Source organism: Hylobates moloch, unplaced genomic scaffold (assembly GCF_009828535.3).
Source record: "Hylobates moloch isolate HMO894 unplaced genomic scaffold, HMol_V3 SCAFFOLD_19, whole genome shotgun sequence".
Classification (NCBI taxonomy): Eukaryota; Metazoa; Chordata; class Mammalia; order Primates; family Hylobatidae; genus Hylobates; species Hylobates moloch.
In genome coordinates, this window is record NW_026652294.1 from 20,858,668 (window position 1) to 20,870,682 (window position 12,015).

At 59.8% G+C, this 12,015-nt stretch overlaps 1 protein-coding gene across 3 annotated transcripts in view; it reads left to right on the forward strand.

Moving 5' to 3' along the window:
* The first annotated feature begins 222 nt into the window (after positions 1-222).
* The window catches only part of CACNA1I (calcium voltage-gated channel subunit alpha1 I), a 31,984-nt gene continuing 20,191 nt past the window's right edge, over positions 223-12,015 (forward strand). For 2 of the 3 annotated variants that reach the window (XM_032138406.2, XM_058431234.1), the window contains exons 1-14: positions 307-472; positions 1,093-1,278; positions 1,595-1,712; positions 1,859-2,014; positions 2,506-2,599; positions 3,275-3,477; positions 4,133-4,603; positions 4,944-5,044; positions 5,886-6,009; positions 6,259-6,327; positions 6,896-7,080; positions 7,650-7,776; positions 8,033-8,158; positions 10,452-10,541. In XM_032138406.2, the coding sequence (XP_031994297.2) occupies positions 372-472; positions 1,093-1,278; positions 1,595-1,712; positions 1,859-2,014; positions 2,506-2,599; positions 3,275-3,477; positions 4,133-4,603; positions 4,944-5,044; positions 5,886-6,009; positions 6,259-6,327; positions 6,896-7,080; positions 7,650-7,776; positions 8,033-8,158; positions 10,452-10,541 (2,151 nt within the window). In that variant the 5' untranslated portion in view covers positions 307-371. Of the gene's footprint in view, positions 473-1,092; positions 1,279-1,594; positions 1,713-1,858; positions 2,015-2,505; positions 2,600-3,274; positions 3,478-4,132; positions 4,604-4,943; positions 5,045-5,885; positions 6,010-6,258; positions 6,328-6,895; positions 7,081-7,649; positions 7,777-8,032; positions 8,159-10,451; positions 10,542-12,015 lie in introns of all 3 variants that reach the window. The other variant, XM_058431235.1, reaches the window with a different exon arrangement.

The window sequence follows — 12,015 nt, forward strand, 5'->3', positions numbered from 1 at the left end:
CAAGCCTCAGTTTCCTCATCTGTAAAATGGGTATCAGAACACTTCCCTCATGGTGCACTACAAGCCTCATTACCAAATTTGTGGAAGGTCAGCCCTATGGGGTCCCCCAACCCTCACCATCTCAGCAGACCTCTCAGGACCCCAAGGTAGCAGAGTTGAGAGGGGCCCTCGGGGCCTTGTGCATGGAGCAGTGGGGAGACTGAGCTGTGGTGAGGACACCGACCTGCCAGGGTCACAGAGCCAGGGTGGGTGTCCAGAGGGGATCCACAGCTGCCCTCTGGCCTGACTGGGTCTCCATTCCCCACCCCAATGCCCCACAGCCGGAGGAGCTGACCAACATCCTGGAGATCTGCAACGTGGTCTTCACCAGCATGTTTGCTCTGGAGATGATCCTGAAGCTGGCTGCATTTGGGCTCTTCGACTACCTGCGGAACCCCTACAACATCTTCGACAGCATCATTGTCATCATCAGGTACCCCTCCCCGAACCCACCTGGCAGCAGAGTGGCTCGGGGGGAGATTTAATGCGAAGACCCCAGCCAGTACATAAAGGACATAAGATGGCTGTGGAAACCCGTTGCACTGAAACAATTATTGAAATAGTCAAACATTTGTGATTTATCAACATATTTTTGTAAAGTTAAACAGCACAATCTAGCAGCGGGTCTGTGACTGCTATCACTCCAAGGAAGGGATGGGCATAAATAATATTGGGAAACAGCTGCATCGGCTGTCACGTGATGTGAAGACATCAGTTACTTTGATTGCCACAAAGCCATAGGTACTGCTAATTCTCTGTGGCTTCCTGTTTACATTCATAACCAAAAGACATGTTAAATCTCAAAAAGAGGACAGTGACATCCACGGACCTCTGTATTCTAGCCAGAGACCTCTTGTGGGGGTGGTGGTGGTCCATGGACTCCAGGTGAAGAGCCCCTGATTAGCTCGTGGCGTGGAGCAGCATCCAACATACTTGTTGGATGGATGAATGGAAGCTCTGCTCTGTTTTCCCTTCTCCCTCTGTCTTCCTCTTCCCCTGGCCTCCTACTGCTGCCTCCTACCTGTACCCTGGGCCTGCCCTGCGGGACCGCAGCATCTGGGAGATCGTGGGGCAGGCGGACGGTGGGCTGTCGGTGCTGCGGACCTTCCGGCTGCTGCGTGTGCTGAAACTGGTGCGCTTCATGCCTGCCCTGCGGCGCCAGCTCGTGGTGCTCATGAAGACCATGGACAACGTGGCCACCTTCTGCATGCTGCTCATGCTCTTCATCTTCATCTTCAGGTGAGCCCGCCGTGCTGGGGGCCATACCTCAGCACCTGCTGGGGCTGTGGGCGGGAGCCTGGGGGATGTGGTCCACTGTGCTTCTCTGGACAAAGCCACCTGGACCTGGGTGTGAAGCCTGACACTGTCCCTCAGTCCCCTGTGGCTTTCAGCAAGCATGATCCCCTGAGCCTCAGTGTTCACCTCTGTAAAATGGGACCAACGCTGCCCCGCCTCCCCCTGCCCTGCATTTTACTGAGTTGACTGAGAATGAAACAAGGTGGGTGGGCAGTTTGGTGCATGTGAGTCCGATGAGCCTCTTCCATCCTTTCCCCAGCATCCTTGGGATGCATATTTTTGGCTGCAAGTTCAGCCTCCGCACGGACACTGGAGACACGGTGCCCGACAGGAAGAACTTTGACTCTCTGCTGTGGGCCATTGTCACCGTGTTCCAGGTGAGTGGCCTCTGTGTGTTCATGTTTGCTGGGGAAGCCGTGGGACAGTAGGCCTGGGAGGGGTGGGGCTGACAGCTCCCATGCCTCCCTGTAGAGCCTAGCCGTGGACTAGGGGTACCCCAGGGCTAACTGTGTCTCCCCAACAGATCCTCACCCAGGAGGACTGGAACGTCGTTCTCTACAACGGCATGGCCTCCACTTCCCCCTGGGCCTCCCTCTACTTTGTCGCCCTCATGACCTTTGGCAACTATGTGCTCTTCAACCTGCTGGTGGCCATCCTGGTGGAGGGCTTCCAGGCGGAGGTGACTGTGGTCTTGGCAAAGGAAGCACCCCCACAGGGCCTGCAAAAGATTGGGCGAGGGAGAGGTGGCCTGGATGGGGGAGGGCTGCAATTCAAACTTCCAGCAGGCAACCTATCCCTAAAGGAGGGGGTTGCTGATGGGGTGGCGAGCTCTTCATCATAGGAAGCATGCAAATGGAGACTGCGTCTGCCATCCCTGCTCTCCCCCAGGGATGTAGGACTAGGCTTCTCCATCTCTGAGATTCAAAATCCCCCAAGATTAGGGACTCTGGGCCCTGCTCCCTCCATTCTCTGAGGCTCTGGGGATACTCGCAGTCAGGCAGATGTAGGCTTGTGGCCTAGGTTGTTGTTAGCATCTCATTTCCCTTTCCGAACCCTCAGTTTTCCCATTTGTAAAATGGCGGTGGAAACACCCATAGAAAAATTCTAGAGGGAGCTGGGAAGGGAGGAGCTAGGCTGACCTGCATTCTAACGTGAGGGATGCTCTCCCAGGGTGATGCCAATCGCTCCTACACGGACGAGGACCAGAGCTCATCCAACATGGAGGAGTTTGACAAGCTCCAGGAAGGCCTGGACAGCAGCGGAGGTAAACAGGCCCTCGCTTGTCACCTAGGGAGCCAAGAGCCTTCCCCACAGATCCAGGTGGGCAGAGGGGACAGCGTCTGACTTCCCCTCAAGCCCAGGCTCAGGGACTGCTACTTCTCTATGGTTTGTTGTTTACGTTCATAATTGGAAAAAATGTGAAGGCTCAAAAAGAGGTCAGTGACATCCATGGACCCCCGGGATTCTAGGCACAGGGGTAGCTGCAGCCCACTGCATCCCTCCACATACCAGGGCCCCTTGGTTACAGCCTCAGGGCCTTAGGTCGAGGTGTAGGTTCTGGTCCTGCCTGGCACTACCGGGCATCTTGGAACAAGCATCCCCCAACCCTAGCCCAGTGTCTTTCTCTGTAACTGGGGCGGACAGTCTCTGCCTTGTTTCCCATACTGGGCATGGGAGTGAGCTGTCAGGCTGGTCCTGAGCACAGAAGGCAAGGGGTCCACACATACCTAAATAAAGCTGAGAGCCCTGCAGGTGGGGGGCGGAGGGGAGGCACTGTGATGGGGTGCAACCAGGAAGACCTCCTGGTAGACTAAGCCTCCTCGGAAAAGCTCTCCATTTCTGCTCCTTCCTTGTTTGTTTGTCTCATGGCTCCCTTGCTGTTGTTCTGTCCTTCTGTCTGCCATCTGTCCCTCCCTCTGTCTCCATCTCACTCCTCCAGATCCCAAGCTCTGCCCAATCCCCATGACCCCCAATGGGCACCTGGACCCCAGTCTCCCACTGGGTGGGCACCTAGGTCCTGCAGGGGCTGCGGGACCCGCCCCCCGACTCTCACTGCAGCCGGACCCCATGCTGGTGGCCCTGGGCTCCCGAAAGAGCAGCGTCATGTCTCTGGGGAGGATGAGCTATGACCAGCGCTCCCTGGTGAGTCCTTGTGGGGAGCTCTGGATGGGCGCTTCCTGCTGGGGTGTGTGTGGAGGGACCCTGAAGAGAGGTACCTGCCAGTCTAGGCTCAGACTCTGGTGCCCAGCCAAAGTCAGGCAGGGGCCATGTCTGTTGCATTCCTGGGTGCCCAGTGCCAGAGCGGGACCTGGCAATAAGGAATGAATGAATGCCTAGTGCCAGTGGGGTCTGGTGCAGAGAATTGGGTTTTCATCTCAGCAGCAATGTGTAGGGTAAAAAGAGCTGGGCTTTCGAGTCAGGCAGACTGCAGCTTGAATCCACCTTCTGCCACTTCCAAGCTGTGTGACCATGAGCAAATTACTGCCCTTCTCTGAGCCTCAGTTTCCTTACCTGCAAAATGGGAAGATGGCCCTAACTTGCTGTATCTTCCTCAAGGGAAGTGAGGTGGCAGGAGGGGATGTAACCTCTGGGTGGACGTGCCCTCATGTCCCTGTGGATGTAGATGGAGTGAGGTGGGACAGGGAGAGGAGCTCTAGGGTCAAGCCCTTTCCGTCACCCGCTGGCCAGGCGGGTGGTCTTAGAGCCACAGCGGGGGTGCAGGCTGCCTTTGGGCACCTGGTGCCCCACCCGTGGGTGTGCCTGTGGGGCGCTGACCCTGAACGGGAACTCCTTCCAGTCCAGCTCCCGGAGCTCCTACTACGGACCATGGGGCCGCAGCGCGGCCTGGGCCAGCCGTCGCTCCAGCTGGAACAGCCTCAAGCACAAGCCGCCGTCGGCGGAGCATGAGTCCCTGCTCTCTGCGGAGCGCGGCGGCGGCGCCCGGGTCTGCGAGGTTGCCGCGGACGAGGGGCCGCCGCGGGCCGCACCCCTGCACGCCCCACACACCCACCACGCTCATCACGGGCCCCATCTGGCTCACCGCCACCGTCACCACCGCCGGACGCTGTCCCTCGACAACAGGGACTCGGTGGACCTGGCCGAGCTGGTGCCCGCGGTGGGCGCCCACCCCCGGGCCGCTTGGAGGGCGGCAGGCCCGGTCCCCGGGCATGAGGACTGCAATGGCAGGATGCCCAGCATCGCCAAGGACGTCTTCACCAAGATGGGCGACCGCGGAGATCGCGGGGAGGATGAGGAGGAGATCGACTACGTGAGTGGGGGCGGGGCCGAAGGGGACCTGGTGCGGTGGGATAGGAAAGAAGCGGGTGCGGCCCCAGGAGGCGGGGCCCGAGCGGGCGGGCCCACGGGGGCGTGGCCGGGGCGTGGCCGGAGCGGCTAGGGCTTCAGGTGTGAGGCAGGAGGGGCGGGGCCAGAACTGCCCGCACCTGAGCTGGGCCTGCTCCTGGGAGAGAAGCCCTCCCTGGCTGCCCCCGGGGGGGCAGAGAGTTCGGAGGTGACCCTGCGACCCCAGTTGGCGGGATGGCCGCATGGGCGGAGACCGGCAGCCCTGCGCATCGCTGACCCCCGGCGCTCCGTCCTCCTCTTGCTAGACCCTGTGCTTCCGCGTCCGCAAGATGATCGACGTCTATAAGCCCGACTGGTGCGAGGTCCGCGAAGACTGGTCTGTCTACCTCTTCTCTCCCGAGAACAGGTGGGCGGGGCCAGGCCTGGGGTGCGGGTTAGAGTAGGGGTGACGTGGGAGGGACGGATCTCTGCCAAGCCAGGCAAGGCCATTGGTGGCGCTCTCCCAGACCACAGCGGACCCTCCCGGCCCAGAGGTGGGGGTCTCCAGGGGAGAGTGCAGCCTCCTGAGGGCTGCTGGGTGAAGATGGATTTGGGGAGTGGGATTGGCTGGAGGAGGTCAGGGAAGAGACTCAGCCTTGGCTTCCAAGATCCCTGGGGAGCAGGGGTCCCTCTGGGGCTAGGCGAGGACTTTAGGTAAGATGGATGTTGGTGGCCAGGCTCTCCTGGGCTCTCCTCTAGTCTAGGCCATCCCTGTGCTGGGCACCAGGTTGAACCATTCTCAAGTAGCCTGTGTGGCTTGCATCTGAGGGGAGATCAGAAGGCTTCCTGGGGGAGGAGGCCTTTGTGCTGGGCTCTGGAGGCAGGTGGCATTCCAGTAGGCACATCAGGGGCTGTGAAGAGGAGGAGCCTGGTGCAGGGGCAGGGAGCAGCCTGAGGGAAGGCCTGGGGCAGAAGCAGAGGGTACTAGGCAGCGTGGTATCCTCCTGACAGGCTCAGGGATCTGGGCTGGGTAAACCTCGAGTGCCAGGGAAAGGTGGGTGACATCGTGGTGTGGGTGTATGGTCAGAGAAGGCGGTGCCAGGTGGGCACCCTGAGCAGGTGTAGAGTCGGCACCTGGCCAGAGGAAAGGATAGGGGTTGCTTCCTGGAGGCCAGCCTGGTCTGCACTGCTGCCTGGGTCCTCTGCCTTCCTTCTGGCCAGGGTGGGAGGCAGCTGACGCTCAGGCAGCCCCTGCCCACCCTGCCCAGGTTCCGGGTCCTGTGTCAGACCATTATTGCCCACAAGCTCTTCGACTACGTCGTCCTGGCCTTCATCTTTCTCAACTGCATCACCATCGCCCTGGAGCGGCCTCAGATCGAGGCCGGCAGCACCGTGAGTGGCTGCAGCCTTTGGGCAGGGCAGGGGCCAGGCCAAGGGACAGCTTGCCAGGGCTGAGGGGGGCAGGGAGACCTCACCGAGGTGGGGAGGCGGGACAGGGAGTTTGCCTTTGGGGCGGGGAAAGCCTCCGCGAACTGAGAGGTGGCAGCCTCTCCTCTACGCACCTTGGCCAAAGCAGCGGCTGGCCAGTGGCCGGGCAGCTCTGGGAGCCCCTGGGCCTATGATATCTCCCGATGCTTTCAGGAACGCATCTTTCTCACCGTGTCCAATTACATCTTCACGGCCATCTTCGTGGGCGAGATGACACTGAAGGTAGCTCCCGGCTTCACTCGGGACCCCTGCCAGCCCCAGCTAGGGCCCCTGGACCTGGGTCAGCCCCTGCCTCAGCTTGTCACTCGCCTGCCATCGGCCTCATTCCACTCGTAGCCCCATGGGTGTCAGCACCTGGGCTGGGCTCCCACGACCCAGAGGGGATCAGCCATGTCCCCCATTCACAGGAGTCACAACCCCGCCAGACAGACAGGTGCAGGGAACACTAAGTGTGATGGAGGCACCTGCTAGAGGTGTGGGGCGTAGGGGAAGCATCCCGTCTGGGGCGCTTCCCAAGGCGGGCAGTTTTGTATTGGATTTGCCAGAGGCACCCGGAACCTAAAGGGGCGGCCTGCTGGGCCCTGACCTTGACCTGTCCCCGCCCATCAACCGCCCTCAGAGGGGGGCCTGAACCCTCCCCTTCCCTCCGGCCCTGCCATTTGCAGGACCCCGCCCCCTCCCCCGAAGCCGACCTGGCCTCGCCCCGCCCCCTCGCGCAGAGCCCGGCTGGCCCAGCCCACCTACCCGCCCCTCCCGCGGTGGCCTGACCCCGGCTCCACCGCTGCCCCAGGTGGTCTCGCTGGGCCTGTACTTCGGCGAGCAGGCGTACCTGCGCAGCAGCTGGAACGTGCTGGACGGCTTTCTTGTCTTCGTGTCCATCATCGACATCGTGGTGTCCCTGGCCTCGGCCGGGGGAGCCAAGATCCTGGGGGTCCTCCGAGTCTTGCGGCTCCTGCGCACCCTACGCCCCCTGCGGTGAGAACCCCTCCTGGGCGGATGGGGGAAAGCGTCATGCACTGTACAGGGAAGCCACGGGTCGAATTGGGCCCTCACTCTGCCCTCCCCACTCGCCCACTTGATCCTCCAATAGTGAGTGCCAGACACCCTGAGCTGTTCCCAGGGGAGGGGTCTGCAGACCCTGGGGGTGGGGCATGCTGGAAGAGCAGGGCTGAAGCTGGACCCCAGTATTGCAGACCCCAACGAGCTGAGTGGCTTGTTGCCATCTCTGGGCATCAGTCCCTAGACCAGGGTGTGGTGTGGACCCCCAGGAGCTGGGCACAGTGAGGGGTGAGGGCAGGTACCCTGCTGCTGCTGTAGATCTGAGGCCTGGGTGCAGCTTGCCTCCTGCTCTGCCCATGTCTGGGTTGCCTGGCCACGTTCTCTGCATTCCTGGCGACTGTCCTCATGCCCCAGGGTGTTCAGCCCTGGTGAGCCCTGGGGACTCATGCCCTGGGATGCTCAGCCCTGGTGACTCTGGGCTGAGTAGGGGCTGCCTCCTGGCCTGGCCAAGGGATTATGTGTGCCTGGCCTCTCCCTGCCCTCAGTGTCATCAGCCGGGCGCCGGGCCTGAAGCTGGTGGTGGAGACACTCATCTCCTCCCTCAAGCCCATCGGCAACATCGTGCTCATCTGCTGTGCCTTCTTCATCATCTTTGGCATCCTGGGAGTGCAGGTGAGGGGTGTCCAGTCTGGGCAGGGACTGGGCTCTGTGACTGGGGAAAAGGAAGTCTCAGACAGCCAGGGGAGAGACTCCACATTCCAACCTCATGCACCTTGCCAGCTGTGGGCTCCTCCTCCAGGGAGGGAGACAGACATGGGCCCAGATGACTGAGCACAAGACAGGCTGAGAAAACGCGATCGAGAGGCGGGTTCCTCTCTGACTTGCAACCCTCACCTGTGAGAGCACCAACCTTGCCCCCTTTCCCCAGCTCTTCAAGGGCAAGTTCTACCACTGTCTGGGCGTGGACACCCGCAACATCACCAACCGCTCGGACTGCATGGCCGCCAACTACCGCTGGGTCCATCACAAATACAACTTCGACAACCTGGGCCAGGTGAGCACCGCCCTCCTAGCCCTGATCAGACCCTCCCCTCTCTTGGATGCCAGTGGCTCTGGGAATCACAGACCTGGCTTGTCTTGCACTGCCAGGACTGACACTGACTTCTCCTCTCCAAGCCTCAGTTTCCTCTTCTGCAAAATGGGTAAGGGTAGCACTCACCTCTCAGGTGGGATGAGGCTTAGAGAGTCTGTGTGCAGAGTGCCCAGCAAACACCTGCACTTAGTAGGTGCTTTGTGAACATTGGTTCTTGGCTCCCTCCCCCAACCCAGGGACCCCTGACAGGAGTTTTAGAATCAAGCAGTCCTGGAGGTGAATCCAGCTCTGCCACTTTCTGTAGGTGTGGCCTCCCTGAGCCTCAGTCTCCTCATCTATGAAATGGGAATGTTATAGCCTGCCAGGCAGGCTGTGGTTGAGATGAAAGGGTATCAAGCCCTTGGCCCCGGGTGGTACCCTCTCCCGTCACCCATCCGCTGCTCTCTGCTCTGTCGACATGCAGACCCCTGCCTGGTGTCTGCTTTCCCCTTGGTCTCCTCTTCTGGGGGCCTGCCGGGTGTGACCCATCTGGGCAGTGCCCCAGGTGAGAGCCCTTGGCTGGCTGCCTCCCCTTCCCTGCCCTCATTTCTTGAGGGCCTGCCCAGGAGGCCAGGTATGTCCAGACGTAGGCGTGCGTTGCCCCAGGGCACACAGGGAGGAGCAGGCTCCAGGCCCTCATCCCCCGCTGGCTGATGGGCAGCCTCCAGCTAGATCCCACTGGAGGGCTTGCCCCCCAATGGCACCTGGGAGGGGAGCCACAGGGCCTTGGAGGGGCAGTGGGTGCCCAGGGAAAGGGTATCAGGAACCAGGACAGTCACTACCCCTGCCCTCCTGGGGAAAAGATGTCTTAGGAAGTTGAGGGGAAGCCTGCCAGGGGCCTTTTGTGCCCGTGCTCCTGACCCCCTTCACCTATGGGCCCCGCCCCAGTGCCAGCCCCGCCCCTTTGGAGCATTTCTGGGTCTACCTGGCATCGGGCTCTCCTGGAACCCTGCGTGGGGTGTTCTCCGCACTTGGAGCCACCTGGAGGGTTCCAGCCTGGCCTGCAGCCTCTGACTCCTCAGTGGCCCTTACCAGCTGTGTGCCCTCAGACAAGTGCCAGACCCTCTGTTCCAGTGTCCTCACCTGTCAACGGAGACAGTGATGGCAGGTCCTTGGAATGTAGGAGCCTCCTGTGCCCTTGGAAGGGGGTCTTCCTCTGCCCTCCCTGCTCCTGGGTCTGAGCACTTTCTGGACACCTTCGGCACCATTCCCACCTGGGAAGGGAAGAGGAAGGGGTCGGTGCTCTGGATGGTGGGAAGGAGGGGCCAGTGCGGGGCCAGAGACTCATTCCAGAACCGCATGTCCTGGCCCACAGTGGCAGGAGCGCAGAGGGGGGTGTGACCACCTCTGCCCTGGGAAGAGGGCTTCCTGAGTAGGACATGTGACCTCCGGGCAGTTTCTGGTGAAATGGGACCCTTTGTGAACCTACTAACTACTGGTGCAAAGATGGCACAGGAGGCTGTGCTCAAGTTCAGTTCAGAAAACCTTTACTGAGCACCTGCTGTGTGCAAGGTTCTGTGCTGGGTGCTGCAGAACCAGATGTGAACTCACTGAAGAGACATGAGGATGCTGACCTGCCATCTCCATGGGAGCCTTGGGTGGCTGTGTTCTGGGGACCACCTCCTTTTCAAAACCAGGGAGAGGAATTATTACCATTTTACAGATGAGGAAATGGGCCCACAGACATCGAGGAACTTGCCCCAAATCACATAGCCAGTGAGTGGCACAGCCTGGGTTCTGACCCAGGGCTCCTGACTCCTCTCATGAGCTCCTGTTTTCAGATGCTGGGGCAAGCATGTCTTACCCACTGGAGTAAGGATGGCAGGGACCATCTGGTTGAGCCTCAGCTGGCCCTCCCAGCACACCTGCCAGAAAGGTATTTGTTAGCTCCATTCTGTGGGTGAGGGGACAGGAGTTCATGAATTTTTTTTGCCCAAGATCACACAGCTGGATAATTTCAGAGCTGAGACCAAAACCCAGGACCGTGGGTTCAGCACTTTTTCTTCTATAACAGCAACTGCAAAAGTATGTGGCAGGCACATAGTAGGTCCTTAGGAAAGGTTTGTTGGACGAGGGCACAGCTCTGCCACACAGAGAAGACGTCTTTGTCCCTCTGCCTCCCAGGGGCAGAAGAATAGAGAGCTGAGGAGGGGTGGCTGCAGCTGGAGTCACTCACAGTCCTCACCCCTGCATTCCCCCTCCCCATGTCTCCCAGGCTCTGATGTCCCTCTTTGTCCTGGCATCCAAGGATGGTTGGGTGAACATCATGTACAATGGACTGGATGCTGTTGCTGTGGACCAGCAGGTGGGTGTAGCTGGGACCAGGCCAAGCCTTGATGCAGGGAGGGACATGGTGTCCTTGGGGCCCAGTGGTTTGAATTTGAAACTGGTGCCAACAAGACCCACAGCTCCAGTGTCTCCCCACTGTCAGCACAGCCCACCCCTCACATCCTGGCTTGAATCTTCACCATTACAGCCACTCCTTGGGGTAGCGTAAATCATCGTTCCATTTGCTTTGGCAAATCCCCCAACTCTGTGAAGAGGCATCTGAGCTGCTCCTTCCTGGAGGGGTGCAGAGCCTGGTGGGTACAGAACCAAGTGCAGGCAGAGAAGAGGGGCTGAGCCAGCTGGCAGAGGAACAGAGAGGGTGAGAGAGTGATGTGTTTATGGAATTGGGAGTTGGGATCGAGGAGTAGAAAATGAGAGAGGCATGAGGTGGGGAGAGGAGATAGGTAGTGTTAGGTGGTCTGCAAGCCCCCAAGTGTGCCATGACAAGGGGCAAAAGTTTATTCTGAGGGCAGAGAGAGCCAGTGAGGGGCTTATAGCAAGAGTGGTGTCCCTGCTTGTCAGGTCTGCTTGTCAGTGCAGCCTCCTGAGGGCTGCTGGGTGAAGATGGATTAGGGGAGGGGGGTTGGGTGGAGGAGGTCAGGGAAGAGACTCAGCCTTGGCTTCCTCTGGGGCTAGGTGGGGACTTTAGGCAAGATGTGTGGCTGACCAAGGTTGGCTGTGTCCAGACTGAGGGGGTCACTGGGAGAAGAAACAGAAAGATTCTCTAGCTCAAGACAGGGCCCACTCAGTGGTGGAAGCAGGGCTGTGTGCAACTCCCAGGCCAGTAATGGACCTCTGGCTCTTGGCTTCAGGGGTCCCACCCAGTAAGACTCTGGAGCTGGATGTGAGGGTGGCGGTATTTGGTGGGAGGAATGAGAACACTTGGATGCATCTTTCTCTATTTCCTTGTCTGCTCTGTCTCCTCACCCCTACCAGTGCACGCATGCACATGCATACATGGATTCCACCAAGGAGTCTGTGCATCCATGTTCTCCCCTCTGCTGGCTGCCTTGTTTTCTGCCTTATTTCTGGATGGGCGAATAAGTGGCTGGTGGGTGGATGGATGGGTGGATGCATGGATGGGTGAATGGATGGATGGGTGGATGGGTGGATGGATGGGTGAGTGGATGGATGGGTGGGTAGGTAAATGAATGGGTGGCTGGCTGGCTGGTGGGTAGATGGATGGGTGGATGCATGGATGGGTGAGTGGGTGGATGGAAGGGTGGATGAGTGGATGGATGGATGGGTGGATGGGTGGTGGATGGATGGGTGGATGAGTGGGAGGATAGTTGGATGGATGGATGGATGCATGGATGGATGAGTGGGTGGATGGATGGGTGGGTGGATGGATGGATGGGTGGATGGATGGATGGGTGGATGAGTGGATGGATAGGTGGGTGGATGGATGGATGGGTGGATGGGTGGTGGATGGAGGGGTGGGTGAGTGGGAG